The following is a 20571-nucleotide window of genomic DNA, read 5'->3' as shown; positions in this document are numbered from 1 at the left end:
CTTCATGGAGAAGGTTAAAGCAGATGTCATGGAGATGAACCACTGGAGAGGGGGGCTAGAGGCTAGTCTGGAATGGAGAGAATATCTGACAAAGGTGAATTATAGCTTTCAGTGTGGCACTACATTCTGGCTTCTTAAGCTCTCTAGTGGCAAGCTCACAGAATTTGGTTTTCAAGGCTTCTGCATTCTTGTCATCATCTTGGGCCAATCTGGGAACAGTCTTCAAAAAATATTGTTCCATGGGACTGAAGTTCTTGTCAAGCTTTTCTAAACCTACCTTTAGAGAGAGCTGGTCCTAAAGTTCCACATCCAGCAATTCATGGCTGAACTGTTCTCTGGGAATGGTTGAATGTTTGAAAAACTCATGAGCACACTTGGCCGAAAGAACAATGTCCACAGAGAACTGCTTCAGATCATTCTGGAAGCAACTGTGAGCAATGTGAAGGGGGCAGGAGCCAATGTCAATGAGATCTGGACAGTTCTGTCTCTTCCCCTCTTCTCTGATCAGTCAGACCAGCTTCTTGTTCACACTAGCATCATCCCTGGCAATAGCAAACATCTTTGTAAAAGAGAGTCCTTCCTTCTTCAGGCTATCTTTAACAACCTTGAACAGTACCTCAGCAGTCTCATGGGTCATTTCTCCAGTGCCCAACAAATAATCCATGATCAGTCCTTTCTCTTCATCCCAGAACCTTTATCACAAATCTAACTCCTTGGCCAAACCACCATGTCTGATTGTAGCAGAGTCCAATGACATGGTGAAGCCAAGTGACTGTTCTGTTCTCTGAAGGTGCTTGTCCCTGAAAATCAGCCCAATAATATCAGAGACAAAGTACGAGAGCTTCTGGCTGTTACAAGACACCTTGTGCCAACATTTGGAATTAGGATCCAACAACTTCATGCACTTGAGAAGGTTATCCATGAAACTGTAGCTGATGCCACTGTGGATGGCACTGAACTCAGCAACCTGAGTTTCTAGCCTCACAGGCAAGGATGAAGACCTGGAGACTGTGAATGGTCCAGGCTGAGGCTTGTTTTTGGTGGCTAAGCTGGTACCACTTGCTGATAAAGAGTTGCTCCTGCTGATGCTTTGTCTTCCGTCTTCTGCTGTGGTGAAAACTTCATATGGTTCCACAATCTGGAAGTTTATGTTTTTTTTTCGGTTGTGTGCCCAATAACAATGTCTGCCTTAGTCTTGTGACCCCTTGATCTTAGCATGTTGGAGCAGGGCAGCTTTGCCCACAGTGCCAACCCCTACATCTTTGCTGCTGATACTGCAGGTTACAGAGGAAGGGTTTTCTTTCTTCTCTTTGATGTACTTGGTCAGCTGGTCACCACTGCTGTCCACCAAGTCCAGCCAGGCGACTTGGAAGAAAGTTGCATAATATGGCATATCAATTTGTATGAAATGGGAGAAAGCAGTAGTTAAGCTCTGTTTTTTGCTTTCCAAATCAGATAAGATCCAAAAAATAGTCTTTGTTTAAAAAAAAAAAAAAAATCAGGTTTAAATATGCTAAAATAATCAAAGCTGGTGAAAACTGATATTAAATACAGTACATTCACAGGATATGCGAGAAACTGGTGGACAAATCGAGTAGCAAAAGTGAAATTTGCTTAGGCTATGTTATTTATGGTAGGATAGTCCACAACTAGCCTATAAAGATATAATGATAGCCTATAATGATAGCCAAGGTGAATCTCGATTCTCAAACTTGCCTTGTCCTGATTATTTAGTAAACACTGTTGTAGTCTTCTCCAATGTCTAAGGGTAACATACAAATACAGTAGTACCCTCTGCAATAAGTCCCATCCCCCACTCCAGATGACCAAGAGATGTAAACAAACTGGCCAGCTGAGGTGGTTTTTCTGATTTTCTCTAATATAATAGTGTTTAGGCTATCAAACTTATCACACTTTTAAAATCACCAAATCACTGCAAAAAATGGAACTTTTAATATAAGTTAAAACTGAATAAGCATCTAACAGTCTTGGTTTAGATGGCAACTGATTGGCAACAATCCAACCTGATTCAACTTCTCTTTCACAGACGACTTGAGTTTAGACTGAAATCATCATTCTGCAAAAAAAAAAATGATGATAATTCGGTGAGGAAGGTGAGAAGTGTTAATATTGGGGGTGGGGTTATGAGGGGTAGACCAAGAAAGACATGGGACGAGGTCATTAACCTGCCCCATCCCGACGTTTTTGGACTTTTTTTTTTTTTTGGCTCAAACATCCACTTTTGGTGAGAAACATCGAAAATTCATAGAGAAATCGCTCACCTGAGGTTTAAAATACTCGTTTTTAGGTACGAGTACTTCCTTAGGAACGAGTACTTCCTTACTTGACTGGGTTTTCTAACAGGCTGGCACCAAAGAAAACGAGTTCTGTGGGAGGGTAACTATTTTATCCACTCATAAACAGTATTTATTTATTTACTTGGTATGAATTCATATGTAGTACAAAAGTATATTGGTTTTCAAACAGTAATATAGGCATTATAAGCATTGTTTCACTCACTAACTCATCACCATTCATGACCTTTTTTTTCCCACATTACCTGATCATCATTTCTGACTGTTTCTTCCTCTAATGCTATGTAAACTTTGTCCTCCACATTGTCATCGATTGAGGAATCACTCTGGCCCTGAATGTCTTTATTGGCCAGGTCACTGGCAACAGGTGAATTGCCGAGACAATGGCGTGCAGGGGGGGGGGGGAGAGGTTATGCGGTGTAAGGCATTGTTCCTGCTTGGCATCTTGTAGAGGAATAGAGGAAGGTGTCCCGTGTATACGTGCCAAAAATCACTCGTGAAATCACTCGCGAAAATTGAAAATTGTGCAAATTAGGGACCTTGCAATGTTGCCGCATTAATTCACGTCGCCGGGACGGCAAGGGTTAAGTGTGACCTCAGGGTTAAGGGACTGAACAGGGAGGCTGCAATGGATCGTGCAGTGTGGAGAGCCGCCATTAGGTGACCAAGGCCAACACATGCAAGCATGTTGGAGCCTTTAAAAAACGAAAATGAAAACAACACAACCTTTAACCCCGTAAACGCAGCCGTGAACAGTCGACCCCCCCAGAGTGGCGGGGTTGTATCGCGGTCTGAGTACCTGTAGGAAAATATTAGCCAAAAATCAGAGATTAACCCTAGAACATTATAATTGGTATGGCAGATAGTACTTACATTCAGCTTTCTCCAGAGACAGGTGTTGAGCCTTCGTGGACTACCCAAGGACTTGTGGAGACTTGCAAAGTTGGGTAACCAAATCTTCACTTTCACACCTCCAGCAACCCGGTTTCCCCTCTACCACAGCCTCATTCTATCACAGTAAACTTTATACTACAACGTAAAGGTAGTTTGGAATCCGTATTTGTACAATAAGCACTGAAAATAAGGCTAAAATCAATGGAGCGTACGGCCGACATGCAGCGCGGCGGCGGTCTTCCCGTCACTCAACAAACATTTCCATTTTCACAGCTAAAAACATGTATACTACATTATTTTCAATCATATTACTTCCCAAAAGATCACCGCGGCGCGCTTTTTATTCTGCCTTACACCCGTAACTTTATTCTCGCTCCTGTCGGCCGCTTGCACTGACTCGGAAGAGCTAGAACTCGTCATAATGTCACTTTGAAAACCTGCAGTAAACTGACGCTAAACAGGGGCAAACCGTGCGAAAAAAAGCTAGCGTTACAACTGGGGAAACAAGCGTTTCCTATTAGCATAAACTGCTTGTGAGAGGAAAGCACAGATTTACAGTTCTGAGCACTCACAGTGCTGCCATGTATCCCAGCCAGGCTGGCCGGGCCATGGTGGGGGGGGGGGGGATGGGGGAAACACGCGATACTTGGCAACAACGGAGGTCAGTAGTACAAAGGTAAAGTATGCTAATTGTAGCTAAAGGGTGGTGGTACTGATAGACAATACCAGCTGGAGCCTGCTTGCCCGCGGTTATTCAAAATTTACTAGAATCGCAAACGCGACGATCCGCCGTTATGTCCTTTTCGCCGAGCGTCGCAAACGCAACGATCCGCGTTTAAAGGGTTAAAGGAGGTTAAAGGAAATATTTGTCCAAAATTTGTCTTTTAAAGGTCAAACTTGGAGGCCTGAGAGAGAGAGAGAGAGAGAGAGAGAGAGAGAGAGAGAGTGTGTGTGTGTGTGTGTGTGTGTGTGTGTGTGTGTGTGTGTGTGTGTGTGTGTGTGTGTGTGTATTTACCTAATTTACCTAATTGTGATATACATGAAATGAGCTATGCTCGTGGGGTCCTGTCTCTGTTTCTCAGTAAGTCAAATTTAGCTTTAAACTCGTTAAAGTTTTTGGACTGGATGATCTCTTTGTCCAGGCTATTCCACAGGTCTATGCATCTTCAGTATAAGGAAAACTATATTTCTTGATATCCTTCTAGCAGCCTGGCTTCTTCAGTTTCATTCCATGTCCTCTTGTTACTCTCTTATCCCATACAAACAGATCTTCTCTGTCAATTTTATCTACTCTCATCATGGTCCTGAACACTGCAATCATGTCGCCGCTCTCTCTCCTTTCCTGTAAGGAACGCAAATCCAGATTTTCCAGCCTCTCTGTACAACAGATCTGCCAGAATGGGGACCATCTTGGTAGCTGTTCTTTATATTCTCTCAATTTTGTTTATATCTAAAAGTTCTTTTTGTGTGGGGTAGTGCTGTATATTCTAACCTGGGGCAGATCATGGCCACTATCAATTTTTTCATCATCTCCTCATCCATGTAATGAAATGCTACTCTTATGTTTGTCAAGAGTTTATAAGTCTCTCTAACTGTCCTGTTAATGTGTTTTTCAGGGGACAAACTATCCTGGACCAGCACTCCCAAATCTTTCTCTTCTCTCGCTTTTGTGACTGGTTCATTACCCATCAAACAATTGTGATGGTCTCTTAGTACTTTTACCGATTTCCTATATTTTACATTTTTTTTGCATTGAATTTCATTTCCCACATCCAGCTCCAATCATGTATCCTACCCAGATTCTCCTGCAGCATTTTACAGTCCTCCTCAACCTCTACCTTCCTCAAGATCTTTGCATCATCAGAAAACAGACTTGCATAACTTTTCACTCCATCTACCATATCATTTATGTAAATCAGGAACATTACTGGCGCCAACACTGAGCCCTGTGGGACTCCACTTGTTACTTCCCTCCATCCAGACATCATGTCCTTAATTACTGTCCTCATTTGTCTGTCTCTCAAAAAGTCTTTCATCCATTCCAGGAGGTTTCACTTCAGTCCTCCTATTTGTTCTAATTTCCACATTAGTCTCTTATGGAGTACCTTGTCGAAGGCTTTCTCCAAATATAAATAAACACAATCCACCCAACCGACTCCCTCCTGTAGCACGTCGATCACTCCTGAGTAAAAGCACAACAAGTCAGAAACACATGACCTTCCACTTCTGAATTCAAATTGACTTTCAGCCAAAATATTCATCTCTTCCAGATATTTTATCCATTATCTTTCAGAATTCTCTCACACAATTTTGCGACCATGCTGGTCAGGGACACTGGTCTATAATTCAGGGGTTCTACTTTGTTTCCTCCCTTATAAATTGGTACCACATTTGCCCATTTCCATTCCCGAGGCACTTTCCCCTCTTCCAGAGAACACACAATTAAACTGTGAATCTTACCCACCAGTTGTTCTCTGCATTCCTTCAGTACCCAATTAGAGATTCCATCTGGTCCTGGGTCTTTCCTTACATCTTGAGTTTCCAGTAATTTATACACTTCTTGCACTTCCACTTTTATATCATTTATCACTACATTTCTAGTCACTCCCTCCCCCTCCACAAACTCCCTTTCATTAATGAAAACCGATTGGAAACATTTGTTCATTATTTCAGCTTGTATTGCTACATCTTTATGGACCTCTTCAGTTTGGTGATTTCTTCCTTTTGTTTCAATTTGCCAATGGCAAAGCTGTAAAACAATTTGGGTTCATCCTTATATTCGTCAATTATACCTTTTTCAAAGTTTCTTTCTTCCTCTCTATGTATTCTTGTATATTTATTTCTAGTTCTATTATATTCTTCCCTTGTTCTGTTATTAGCTCTCCTTCTCCAGTTGTTCCATGCCATGTCCCTCCCTTTTTTTTTTATCATACACTTTCTAGTAAACCACTCCTTTTTCCTGTTTTCTTTCCCCCTTACTCTTGGCACATATTTTTCTACTCCCGAATTATAGAGGCTTAGAATGATATCCCACTTCCTCTGTATCTCTAATGTTTCTCTGAATTTTCTCCAATCCTCATTTTCGAAAAATTTTCTCAATCCTGTAAAGTTTGCTTTCCCAAAGTTGTATATCTTCCCAGTCTATAAAGATCGTCTCTTGGCACCATGTTCCGTATTATCATCTGGAACTAAATGACCACATGATCACTTTTTCCTATAGGACACAGATATTTCAAAGATTCCATTATGTCATGTTCTCTGGTTAGCAGTAAATCTAATCTTGCTGGTATGTCATCACCTCAGAATTGTGTCTCTTCTTTGACCCATTGCGTCATTACAGTAAGACCTCACTACAACGGACTAATTGGGGCCTAAACCATCCCGAAAAATGTGAAATTCCAATAAAGGCGACATCAAGACTTCCCCCTGCTATTCCGGACTTTTTCCGATATATCAGACATTAATCCGGATCGCATGAACGGTTTTTAAACTGTTTTGACTACCATTGCAGTACTGTACTGTGTTATAACTTCACTACATTAATCAAATGGTATAATATGTATAATAATTCTGTACTATACACTAATAATCATGTCTTTTATATACCTAATTGTGGTGAACATAGCTGACGTAGTCAGGGAGTCCGCACTGCTTCTGGCTTTATTGGACTTTTTCCAATATATAGGAATTTAGTCCGGTAGTTCCTCGAGTCCGATAAAAACGAATTTCGGTCTATTGAAGTCAGTTATACTGAGGTTTTACTGTACATATTCATTACTATATTTAACGATATACTACCCCACGAATCTTCATTGTCTCCTGAGTCCCATTCCCCCCCAATTCACCTCTTTACAATTATAATCATCCATTAGAATTATATTGTTGCTTTTCTCAATCACTTTCTGTAGATAACTAACCATGTCTGACAACATCTGGTATTCATAGTCATTCCATGCTCTCGTCTTCAGGGGAACATATACTGTACTACTGCCATATCTCTCTTGCCATTCTCTCCAGTTTCTAATTTCATATTTATCTCTTCAGCCCTACCCTCTCCCATTTCCACAGTATCTACATTTATGCTGTTCTTCACTACTATCATTACTCCTCCTCCTGTTTTTTCTTTCCTGTCTCTTCTCCGCGGTTTGTATTTACCATCTCCCATATAGATATCAATATCCTCTCTTAACTTGGTCTCTACAAAGCACATAACATCAGGTTCATGAACCCCCAAGAAATCGTTGAGTTCTAACCTTCTCTCTCTCTCTCTCTCTCTTGCCAGATGCCACAATCCTTGCCAATATTAAACCATCAACATTAGCATATGACACTTTCAAACTTTTGTTGTTGTTGTTGTTGTTGCTGTTGTGTGTGTGTGTGTGTGTGTGTGTGTGTGTGTGTGTGTGTGTGTGTGTGTATTCCCATGAGACTGGTATGGTAAATACAGTGCCCTTGCACAGTGAACAAGTTTACGGGCGGCAGATGAGCTCGTTCACTGCGAACTTGTTCACTGTGAACAACATATCTTATGGGAAAAACAGCATATGGGCAGCAACATTTCCTCGAAGTCCACTTTTTAAGCCACAGAGTCGTACTAAAGTGCATAATTCAAACGCATACAACACAGATAAATAAAATACAAAACACATGGTTATTTACCTTGCATGGTGGAGCAGATGGCAGTCCTGATTGGTGGTTCTGAGGCTGGGAGATACACTGAGGGTGACCCCTCCACATCACCTTCCACTTCCTTGTTCTCATCATCAGTCCCGCCCTCAACACCTGAAAGAACCCCTTCCCCACATGCCTCTACCTCATTCACCTCTCCCACAAAACCTTCGAAGTCCAACGATGACACCACTGACATCACATCATCATCGTCTTCCCTAGGAAGTGTGGCAGACAATGTAGAGGCAACTGGCTCTTGTTATTCTTGAGTTCAATAGTAGCATGTGATGAGTGATTGTTTTCTTATGTTGACTTCCATATCATGCCTTTCAATGTAATAATGAAAAGTGGTTTCTACTCCACTGAGCACTTCCTGTGTCCTAATGCAGCTGGTTTCATTGCCTTGACCTCTTCCCTCAGAACATCCACTGCCATCAGAATTTTACTGATCTTCGACATAGGCAAACCTTTGTCCTCCATGGATTCTGGTCAACAGGCTGCTTAGATCTGACCTCCTGTGCAGCATCTACTGGGGGGTCTACTGGTGGGGGGGGGGGGTTGTTCAGTATGGGAGACGGCGGTTATGGCGTACTGTTTTCCCCGATTTCGTTCACTCAGAGATCAACTCGTTCTTTATAGTTTCGTGGACCTGATTACCCCCGGCTCATTCACCAGGCGAATTGTTTACTCTGAATACGTTCACTGTGCGAGGCACTGTACCCCCTGGTGAAACAGGTGCAGAGTCTCCACTCTCATTCTCTCTCTCTTTTGCCCACAAACTTCTCAATACAGGTATACTCTGATGTACAATACCCCTACATGCTACACCCCGGCTTGGCGACAGGGGAAGAAATACCACGATACCCTGCCTAACGATGGCCAAATCCCAGTTTAATGATGGGTTTAGATTTTTTTTACTGATTTTGATATTTTTGACTTAAATTTTGTTTAGGATGATTTATAAACTTTTAAAACTTAGATTAATGTGTTTTAGTCATTGGGGGGGTGAACATTGTCATTTTGGAGTACAGTTTACAAAGTTTGATTTTTTCCATATTTGACAATTTTCAGATTTTAAACAGTATTTGGGTGTAGGTGAGTTATAAACTGCTTTTAGGCTTAGTTTAGCTTGTTTTAAAGCTATCCGGGGGTTTAGGTGAGCTAGAAACTTGTTTTTGGACTCATTTGTGTGGGTTTAGGACTTGGTTGGGGGGAAAACCCAAGGCTCAAAAATGCAACCCTATACTTGACATGTTAAATGTACCCCAATATATGATACCTCACCAAGCGATGGGTTTCTACTTAACCAACTGCATTGTTAAACCGAGGTATACCTGTATTTACCCATCCCCGTCCTAGAGGGGCTCTGGGACGGGTATTGTTTTCACTCGGTTTGTCTGTTTGTTTGTCTCTCTGTCTGTCTGTAACAACTTTATGGCGAACTCTACTAGTGCAAATTTGGCTAAAATTACAGGGATAATGGGCTATGACCTTCTGATCACCTGATTAAATTTTGGGCCAAGTTCCAGGTTGTAGGGAAAAAAAAAAAAAATCACCGTAACTCGTTTCAAATTCATCATATCAACACGAAACCAAAATCTAAAGGTGCATCTATCAAATCTGCATTCTATAACATGCCTCATTACATCACGAGGGTTGCCCCCCAGTTAGCAGTAGAGGGGTCAATGTCAGGTGGATCAGGCCTAAAATTTCAAATGGGCATAAAATTGTTAATTTTCACCTGATTTACTTCAAATTTGATATGTGACATCTTTGACTAGATATCCTGTTGTGTTTATACGTCAGCACTAAAATGACCGCCGGGATGAGTTGGCTGTGTCTTGGAACTGCTTCTTGTTCTGTTTTGCTTTCTGTTGGCAGTTTCAAGGGTATGCATTAATTTATTCTGATTACAAGAACTACTGTCATAAACATGGGTCAGCAGCTTTTTGTAATACCGTATTTAACAGCTTCACACATACAGTAGTCCCTTATTTATCTGGACGCTCAGTTTCCGAATGTGTTCATTATCCGGATCTGGACCTTGGCTCTATTAAACCATTATCTGAATTTACTTGCTATTATCTGGATGTAAAATTCCCCGAGAACTTCAGCCGGCCAGCTGACATGTTCAAACATTCAGTATCGTGGCCGCTGCGCTCGAGCCGTGAGCGGTAAGTAGTACGTAACCCACAACTAGAGCTAAAATGTCCATCCGCACCTGTACCAAATGGTCAATGTTGTGCGCTCATCCTACCACTCCCAACGAACCTCCAGCACCCAAGTAATACAACTGTAACCCGCAAGCGGTGTCAAAACGTCCATGCACATCCCCACCGAATGTCCAATATCGCGCGACTTACAGGCTAAGTCTTTCTCAACCGCCACCACCATCGAACACAGACCACAAGCCACGAGTACATGTTCAACGATAGCGACCGTCGGCCTCTCTATCGAATGTTGAAAGTCCCCCGGTCATGGTGAGTTGCGTTTTCCCATGGCCACTTGACATTTAACAGACCGCAAGCCATGAGTAAATGTATGCTAAAAGCGCCCATCCACCTGTTGGCAGAAGGGGGAAAATCCTGCCCACAACCTCACTTCTCTACCTTCCCATCCCCCCTCCATACCCTCCCACCTCCCCCCCTCAGTCCCTACCCTCCTGTGTGGTCATAACACTGACTCATGAGTTTTGAAAATTATTTGTAATTTATTCAACTACTATTGGTCGTATCCAAATTCTGCAGTATCCACGAGAAAGCTCATGAAATTCTGCATCTAAACGTATACTTAACTCTTGGAAGGTGCTGACAAAATTTTTCACTAGGATGGTGGGAAGTTATATGAAGGTATGTTTTACTCCTGAACACTTTATTTTTGTTGCATCTCTATACTTTTACATAAAAGTTTTATGTTTTTTATTAGCTTATCTTACTGTATAAACACAGTGAAGATGATGGCATACCATTTATACCAATATAACAAATTTCCGGAGGCATATTTGGCTGTGGAATTTTTCTTTAACTCGGGAACAATCACTTGTCACTGACAGTAGATTTTCAAAGCTTTGTCAGGTTTTTGTGGATTTTTGCTGTTTATGCATTGTTTTCTTGATGTTTAGCATTCATATGGATAATCCTGTGTGTGTTTTGATGTCTCAATATGGCAGAACGACAGGGAAACAGAGCAAAAATTAGGAAGGGTACTGTGCATACATAGTGTATAGGTCGGGTGTTTTTTTTTTTGGTTTTCAATTTATTGTATGGTTTTCTTGGTGTTTAGCATTAATATGGATAATCCTATGTGTGTTTTGAAGTCTCAATATGGCAGAATGACCGGAAAACATTGCCAAAATTAGGAGGGGCACTGTACATACTGTAGTGTATAGGTCGGGCATTTTTTGGCTTTCATTTTTTTTCATGGTTTTTGTGGTGTTTGGCATTACTTTGGATATTCTTATGTGTGTTTGGATGTCTAAATATGGCGGACTGACTTGAAAACAGTGCCAAAATTAGGAGGGGTACTGTACTTATAGTAGTGTATAGGTCGGGTGATTTTTGGTTTTCAGTGTGTGGTTTTTTTTTTATGGTTTTCTTCATGTTTAGCATTACTTTGGATATTCCTATGTGTGTTTTGAAGTCTAAATATGGCAGACTGACTTGAAAACAGTGCCAAATCAGGAGGGGTACTGTACATTCATTGGTGTATAGGTAGGGTGTTTTTTGGTTTTCACTGTTTTGTTTGCATGGTTTTGTTGGTGTTAAAAACTATTTTGGGTAATCCTACTGTATGTATGCTTTGATGTCAAAATATGGCAGAATTACTGGAAAACACTGCCAATATAAGGAGAGGTACTGTACATCATATTACATTTCTTGTAAAATCTGCTTCCAAGAGATTGGGTGTGCTAAGCCAACTCCGTTCTTTCTTTACCCCTGCACAGTTGTTGACTCTATACAGGGGTTTTATCCGCCCCTGTGTGAAGTACAACTCTCATGTGTGGGAAGGCTCCCAACATACAGCTCTTCTCAATAGGGTGGAGTCAAAGGCTTTTCATCTCAGTAACTCTCCTCCTCTTACTGACTCCCTTCAACCTCTGTCTCTTCGCCGGACTGCTGCATCTTTATCTCTTTTCTATCGCTACTTTAATGGTCACTGCTCCTCTGAACTGTTTGCAAGCATTCCTCCACCCCTACGACAGGCGCATAGCACCCGTCTAGCAGCAAACTCTCATCCCTTCTCTGTCCAACTCTCTAATGCAAGAGTTAACCTTTACTCCCAGTCCTTCATTTATGCAAGAGGTCAACTCTGGAACTGTCTCCCTCTGTCTGTATTTCCTGCTGCCTATGATCTCCAGTCTTTCAAATGCAGTGTGTCCAGGCATCTAGAAATGAATGGATCTTGAATTTGGCTCTCTCTTGTATTTTGTTTTTCTCTTGGAGGAAACTCTTAATGCAGGCTCATGGCCTTTGGTTCCTTCTTCCTCGCATTAAAAAAAAAAAAAAAAAAAAAATACAGTAGTGCTTAGGTAGGATGGTTTTTGGTTTTCAGTGTTTTTTCTACATGGTTTTCTAGGTGTTTAGCATTACTCTGGATATTCCTTTATGTGTTTTGATGTCTAAATATGCCTGAATGACCTGAAAACACTGCCTAATTAAGCACAATGACTGTACAAGTAGGTTAAGTATAAGTTGGCTATAGGAAAGATCCAGGTATGGTAGGAAAATAGTGTTACTGGATGTTGCCACTACCAGGTCATACCTTTGGCTCTATTATGTCCGGATAAATGAAGGATTACTGTATTACAATAACTCTATGACCATTTCACCAGGAAAGTATATCTATAGAGTTTTATGATTAACGAAAATATATTCATGGTGCGCTGATAATGCTTTAGAATTATGTTTGAAATGACTACGCTCAAAGTCACTTAATTAGACTATTTCAAATACCCTGTGGTTTGTTGGTGATACTGCTTTGTTTAGCGACAAACCCTATTGATATGTTATACTGATTTCCCCATTTATCTAATGTAATAGAACCAAAGGTACGCCCGGAAAATGGATCTGTCCGGATAATGGACTTCTCCCCTGGCCTCCCTTTGTACATATCCTAACTTTGCAAGCTGTGGTAAAAGGCCACTACAGTACATCGTACAATACTTCTTCCTGTTGTTTTACACTATTCTATCTGGCCAATCAGACCTATGAGCCACAACCAAGCAATTACCATGGTCGAGCAGACCCATCAAACGGCTGACATCGGCATCGGGGGAAGCCTATAGCCTTCCGTTCAGCACTATGTCTGTTTCTCTCGCTAAAATCTGCCATGTATTGGGTCAGTTTGTCATGGGATTTCCTGATGTCGTGTAAGGTTGAGGGGGCCATGTTGTTCTCCATTAACCCCCTGGCTTTGTATAGCATTCTGGAAATGCCGATTGGTAGACTATGCCGTCCATTCTGGAAGAGCAGCGTGAAATTTCCACAATATTTTGTGTTTTTTAAATACGGCACATGAGTAGGCTCTCTGAGTGGGACGCAAGGGTATTAGATGTGTAGTGTGGGCTGTCATGGAATGAACATGCCATTTGCAATCGCTATAAATCCAAAAGCCCCCACCACCCAATGGGATGAGATTCGCGTCTGGACTTCTAAAATGAAGAGAAGTGAGATGCTTGGAACTTGGTGACCACTATGCCTGCCTACTCTCTCTCTGGAGAGACAGAGCGAGAGAGAGAGAGGAGGGACTGATTCTCTCTCTCTTTCTCTGGAGAGAGAGAGGGGAAGGGAGGGAGGGAATGAAGAAGGAAAGAGAGAGGAGGGACCGATGTTACGCCTTATATCCTCGTTGTTCATTTGAAGGGAATCCATTTGTGTCACAGCTGTACTTATTCTCTTTCTCTCTCTCTCTCTCCATACTGGGCGCTTCCATTTTAATTTTTACTTCACACATTTTCGTCTCCATAATCACCTTCACCTTCACCTTCATTTTTACCATTGCTTTTACATTCACTTAGACATTCACATTCACTTTCATATTCACTTCTATGCTCACTTTCACTTTCACACTCACCTTCACCTTTACACTTGCTTTCAATATTACTTTCATTTTCATTTTCAATTTCACCTTCATTTTCACTTGTATCTTTACTTTCTCATTTTCCCGTTTACCTTTACTATGACGTTCACTCACCTTTACTTTCGCCTACTCTTCTTTTACTTTCACATTTCCCTTCCTTTCACCTTCACATTTACTTTCACTTTCACCTCTTTCTCTCATATGTAGGTATACACAATCTTTCCCTCATAAATATGCACAAGTACATACACACACGCACACATGTACACATACTGGGAACGACTAAGGTGGTCTCTAGTGGCCGCTGGGTGAACTACCAAGCCAGACAGCGTGGCGCCACAGAACTATTGGTGAAAATGGTTGCGTGGCCGTAATTTTCACCCAAACGCAAGCATTTTATGAGGATAAAATGGAAAAATGTATACATAATGGTTTAATACATCCAGATCACTATTCAGGTTATAGATTGTACAGATAATGGACATCTGGATAAATGAGGGATTACTGTACTTGATGAGTTGATGTTCATAACTGAACATAAATCTTCTAATAATTAACCTTATTATAGTTGACTATATTTCACTCTATAACTAATCAATCACTACAAACCTTGTTGTTTTGAAGGTAGATTTTGATCCGGAACTGTTTTTTTTTTTTTTTTTAACTATAAATTGGTGGTGGTGTCCCTAGCAGCTCACTTTGCAAACCTTTTGCACATTGTTTCCAGCTAAAATATCTTTCACATACGTACATAGGTGTGGGAAGAAACCTCATCTCTCCATCCACACAAATGTATTCAATTAGTTTGGTGATTTTATCATTCAGCATGTGAAAACGTCTCAGATAATGACCATTGGATGTCTTGCCAGAATACCCAAACACACTGCACATAATGAAAAGTACTATAACCACACAAAATGTATAAAATAAAGCAAGATATGCTCAACTGGGCAGCTAAAAACACACTGCTGTCCTGGTTTTGTGACCCAGGCCAGTGCCCTGGTAATGTCATGGGTCAAGGAGACCAATAATTGACCGTCGGCGGAACACAAACTTTGTTTTGGTCCAGAGATGAGAACACTATTTGAGTCTCTAAACAGTTGATGCTACAATGTACTCCCTTGATCCAGAAATACAAATAGGAAGGCACAAAAATAACTATATGACTCTTGTTTTCATCACCACTATCACCACCACCACCACCCGTAAAAATCATCCTCATCATCATCGGAATCACTGTCACCATCATCACCATCACCACCACCACTGTCATTTTAACCCCATTCCCCTCTACATGTTTGGGTATGACTGAATATGATTATATAAGTGAGCAGCAGCAGTGCTGTAACCTTATGCTTGTGTGTACCTGGTGTGGGTGTAATGATGCTGAAGGTGATGCCTGAGCGGGTCCAGTGAGGTAGCGGTCACGCTGGTGGATAGTCAGAGCTGGTGCATCCTCCAGGCCCATGTCCTCCAGGTCGCTATAAGTCAGCTTGTCTTCAATCCTCGCCTGATGGGTACAGTAAAATCAGTGACAAAACATGATACAACAAGTAAATAAATAAAAAAATAAAAGGCATTACCCCTGGGGGTAGGGGGGTATCAAGAATACTCCCCCAGTATCCCTGCTTGTCGTACGAGGCGACAAAAAGGGTTGGTGGTGGGTTAGTGCCCCATCCCGTAAAAAAAACTAACTAAAAAAGCAAATAAAGCGCCTCGGACCCGGACGGACCATACGTTGACAACTAAGGAACGGACAAAGGACATTCTGAGGGTAGGAAAGTGGAATGTGAGAGGAGTGAATGATGAAGTGAAAGAGAGAGAGATTGTCCAGGTGCTTGAGGATGCAAAAGTGGATATATGTGGATTGACTGAAACTAAATGGAAAGGTGAAAGGATGAGAGAATGGGAATACGGTGTAGGTATATGTGCGGGAGTCAGTGAGAATGAGAGGGCAAGAGAGGGAGTATGTCTGATGATAAGCAAGAAGTGGAAGGAGAATATAAGAGAGTATGGAACAGTGGGTGCAAGGATTGTATGGGTGAGGATGAAAGTAGGTATACAAGTATGGGCGATTGTATGTGTGTATGCTCCAACAGAGGATCGAGTGGCAAGAGTGAAAGATGAGTTTTGGGCGAGAGTAGAAGCATGTATGGACAAGTTTGAGAGGAGCGAGAGAGTGCTGTTGATTGGAGACATGAATGGCAAAGTTGGGAATGTACGAGTGGATGGAGTGGTTGGTCAGTGGGGTGTACCAGCTGAAGTAGATGGGAATGGTAGTGCTTTGGTGGACATCTGTGCTGGTAAGGGGTTGGCAATAGCCAACACCTACTTTCGTCATAAGATGATCCACCGGTATACATGGAGAGTAATGAGGAGGATGGATGGTGAACTTGTTGAACGAAAGGCAATGATAGACTACGTGTGTGTGGATGAGCGAATGAGAAGACAAGTGTTGGATGCAAGGGTGTGGAGAGGGTGGGGGAATGGAGTCTCGGACCATCACTTAGTGATGGCCAAGGTAGAGCTGCAAAGAAAGTGGTTGAGGAGGCGAAGGGGAAGACAGGAGGAAGCAGCTCCTGTGAGAAGAGTGGAGAAATTGCAAGATAGTGAGAAGAGGACAGAGTATAAGAGCATAGTGGAAGAAAGATCGGGAAGGTATGAGCTAGAGCAGATGGAAGGGGTGGAAGACGTATGTAAGATATTCACGGAAGAGATAAGCGCAGCGTGTGAGGCGGTTTGTGGAGTGAGGAGGAGATGCAAGGGTGTGCAAGGGACAGCATGGTGGAATGATGAGGTGAAACGAGCTGTGGAACAAAAGAAGAAGGCATATGGTGAATGGTTGGCGAGTAGAGGTAGGGGAGAAGATGAGAGAGAGAAGAGAGAGGTATACATGAGCAGGAGAAGGGAGGTTAAGAGACTGGTGAAGGAGAGTAAGAAGAAAGTGGATGAAGAGTTTGGGAGGAATCTGAGTGTGAAATGGAGGGAGAGTAAGAAATTGTTTTGGAAGGAGGTAAAGAAAGTAAGGCAGTGTGAAAGGGGAAATAGTAGGGGAGTGAAAGATAGGAATAATAGATTGTTGGTGAAGAAGAGAGAGAAATTGAGGAGATGGAAAGAACACTTTGAGGATTTGTTGAATGTAGAGAGTGACAGCAGTGTGAGTATAAGTGGTTGGGGAATGGCTGGGAGAAGAAGAGATGAGAGGAGGCAGGAAGAGATCAGTAGGTCGGAAGTAGTGGAAGTGATGAAGAAGATTAAGCTGGGAAAGGCCCCAGGAATTGATGGAGTGTGTGGTGAAATGCTTAGGTATGGGGGTGAGATTGTTGTGGAGTGGATATGGAAGTTGTGTAGATTGGCTTGGGAAGAGGGAAGGGTTCCAGAGGACTGGAAATCAGGTATAATTGTTCCTCTGTACAAAGAAAAAGGGGAGAAAGAAGTATGTGGTAACCATAGGGGTATTTGCCTTCTTAGTGTGACTGGTAAAATATATGGTAGAATACTCATTGATAGGGTTAGGCATATGACAGAGGAGCTAGTTGGAGAAGAACAAGGGGGATTTAGGAAGGGAAAAGGGTGTGTAGATCAGATATTTGTTCTAAGATGTTTAGTGGAGAAGTATCTAGAGAAGGGAAGGAAAGTGTACGCTGCCTTCATGGACTTGGAGAAAGCTTATGACAGAATAGATAGGAAAGGTATGTGGAAGGTATTAAGAATATATGGAGTGGAGGGGAAATTGTTGAGTGCTGTGAAGAGTATGTACGAGGGAGCTAGGGTTACGGTGCGAGTGGATGGTGAGCTGAGTGAGTTCTTTGATCTCAATGTGGGACTGAAACAGGGGTGTGTAATGTCTCCATGGCTGTTTAATATATATATGGATGGGGTTGTAAAGGAGGTACATGGTAGGGCAGTGGATGTGAGGGTGACCCTAATGAATGAGGGTGAGATTTGGAAGCTTCCGGTGTTGCTGTTTGCTGATGATACAGTATTGTTGAGTGAAGATGAATGGGAGTTACAAGGTTTGGTGAATGAATTTGGGACAGTGTGTAGGAGGAGGAAGCTGAAAGTTAATGTAAACAAAAGTAAAGTTATGGTGTTTGAGAGGAATGAAGTCACAGAGTGTGCAGTAAGGTTGGATGGTGAGGATATGGAGAATGTGAGTGCATTCAAGTACTTGGGTAGTGTGATGAGTAAGGATGGAACTTTGGGGGATGAAGTACGTGAAAGGGTACAGCAGGGAAGGAAGGTTGTTGGCACACTGAAAGCAGTGATGAGAAATAGGGAGGTGAGTATGGAAGTTAAGAAGTCACTGCATGATGGTATTGTCATCCCTACCCTGACGTATGGAAGCGAGGCGTGGACCTTGCTAGAGGGGAACAAGTCAAGAGTGAGAGCAGTGGAAATGAGTTACTTGAGAGGAGCACGTGGAGTGACGTGGAGGGACAGGTTGACGAATGAAGAAGTGAAGGAACGTTGTGGGGTAGATGTGGATGTGGTTGAAAAGATTAGGAGAAATACACTGAGGTGGTTTGGACATGTGGAGAGGATGGAGAATGAAAGACTGACTAAGAGGGTGTATGTAGGTGAGGTGGAGGGAGGGAGAGGGAGGGGTAGACCGAGGATGAGGTGGAGGGATGGAGTTGAGAGGTATATGAGGGAGGGGGGGGTGAGTTGGGGGGAAGGGAGTCAAATGGTGGGTGACAGAGTGACTTGGAGGTGTTTTGTCTGCGGCCACCCTTTGCAGGATTAGGGCGTCGGGCTATAGATAGATAGATAGACCATTAGATTGTTAGTGGAGAAGAGAAAGAAATTGAGGAGATGGAAGGAGCACTCTGAGGATTTGTTGAATGTAGAGAGTGACAGCAATGCGAGTACAAGTGGTTGGGGAAAGGCTGGGAGAAGAAGAAATGAGGGGAAGGAGGAAGAGATCAGTAGAGTGGAAGTAGTGGAAGCAATGAAGATCAAGATGGGAAAGGCCCTAGGAATTGATGGAGTGTGTGGTGAAATGCTGAGGTATGGGGGGTGAGATTGTTGTGGAGTGGATATGGAAGTTGTGTAGATTGGCTTGGGAAGAGGGAAGGGCTCTAGAGGACTGGAAATCAGGTATAATTGTTCCTTTATACAAAGAAAAAGGGGAGAGAGAAGTATGTGGTAACCATAGGGGTATTTGCCTTCTTAGTGTGACTGGTAAAATATATGGTAGAATACTCATTGTCTGGGTTAGGCATATGACAGAGGAGCTAGTTGGAGAAGAACTAAGGGGATTTAGGAAGGGAAAACGATGTGAAGATCAGATATTAGTTCTAAGATGTTTAGTGGAGAAGTATCTAGAGAAGGGAAAGAGAGTGTATGCTGCCTTTATGGGCTTGGAGAAAGCTTATGACAGAATAGATAGGCAAGGTATGTGGAAGGTATTAAGAATATATGGAGTGGAGGGGAAACTGCTGAGTGCTGTGAAGAGTATGTAAGGAGGAGCTAGGGCTACAGAGAGAGTGGATGGTGAGCTGAGTGAGTTCTTTGATCTCAATGTGGGACTAAAACAGGGTTGTGTGATGTCTCCATGGCTGTTTAATATATACATGGATGGGGTTGTAAAGGAGGTGCAAGGTAGGGCAGTGGATGTGGGGGTGGCTCTAATGAATGAGGTTGATATTTGAAAGATTCCGGTGTTGCTGTTTGCTGATGATACAGTATTGTTGAGTGAAGATGAGTGGGAGTTGCAAGGTTTGGTGAATGAGTTTGGGACAGTGTGTAGGAAGAGGAATCTGAAAGTTAATGTACACAAAAGTAAAGTTACGGTGTTTGAGAGGAATGAAGTCACAGAATGTACAGTGAGGTTGGACGGTGAGGATATGGAGAATGTGAGTGCATTCAAGTACTGTACTTGGGTAGTGTGATGAGTAAGGATGGAACTTTGGGGTATGAAGTGCATGAAAGGGTACAGCAGGGAAGGAAGGTTGTTGGTTCACTGAAAGCAGTGATGAGAATAGGGAGGTGAGTATGGAAGTTAAGAAGTCACTGCTGATAGTATTGTGATCCCTACCCTGACGTATGGAAGCAAGGTGTGGACCTTGCTAGATGGGATCAAGTCAAGAGTGAGGGCAGTGGAAATGAGTTACTTGAGAGGAGCATGTGGAGTGACATGAAGGGACAGGTTGACGAATGAAGAAGTGAAGGAATGTTGTGGGGTGGATGTGGATGTGGTTGAGAAGATTAGGAGAAATACACTGAGGTGGTTTGGACATGTGGAGAGACTGGAGAATGAAAGACTGACTAAGAGGGTGTATGTAGGTAAGGTGGAGGGAGAGAGAGGGAGGGGTTGACCGAGGATGAGGTGGAAGGATGGAGTTGAGAGGTATATGAGGGAGGGGGGGGTGAGTTGGGGGGAGGGTAATAAAATGGTGAGTGACAGAGCAACTTGGAGGCGTTTTGTCTGCGGCCACCCTTTGCGGGATTAGGGTGTCGGGCTATAGATAGATAGATTATCATTAGCCTGACCCCAATTCCCATTACAAGGTGGGATGAGGCAGGATTCAGAAAGAAAGAGAAACTAAGGAAAACTGGCAACAATCAGTAGTCAAAACAATAAAAATATAAAAGGTTTAACCCCTTGCCTATG

At 42.4% G+C, this 20571-nt stretch overlaps 1 protein-coding gene across 1 annotated transcript in view; it reads right to left on the bottom strand.

The window, feature by feature from the left end:
• Tfb1 (transcription factor B1) overlaps positions 1-20571 on the bottom strand; it is a 276606-nt gene that overhangs the window by 64446 nt on the left and 191589 nt on the right. Inside the window, exon 8 of the mRNA XM_080277678.1 lies at positions 15322-15465. Coding sequence (XP_080133804.1) covers positions 15322-15465 — 144 coding nt within the window. The remainder of the gene's footprint in view (positions 1-15321; positions 15466-20571) is intronic.

Source organism: Coenobita brevimanus, chromosome 71, assembly GCF_032717465.1.
Source record: "Coenobita brevimanus isolate Jiangsu-jjx chromosome 71, ASM3271746v2, whole genome shotgun sequence".
In the NCBI taxonomy this organism is placed as follows: domain Eukaryota; kingdom Metazoa; phylum Arthropoda; class Malacostraca; order Decapoda; family Coenobitidae; genus Coenobita; species Coenobita brevimanus.
Note: the sequence above shows the minus strand (reverse complement) of the source record. Positions and strands in the feature narration are given on the sequence as shown.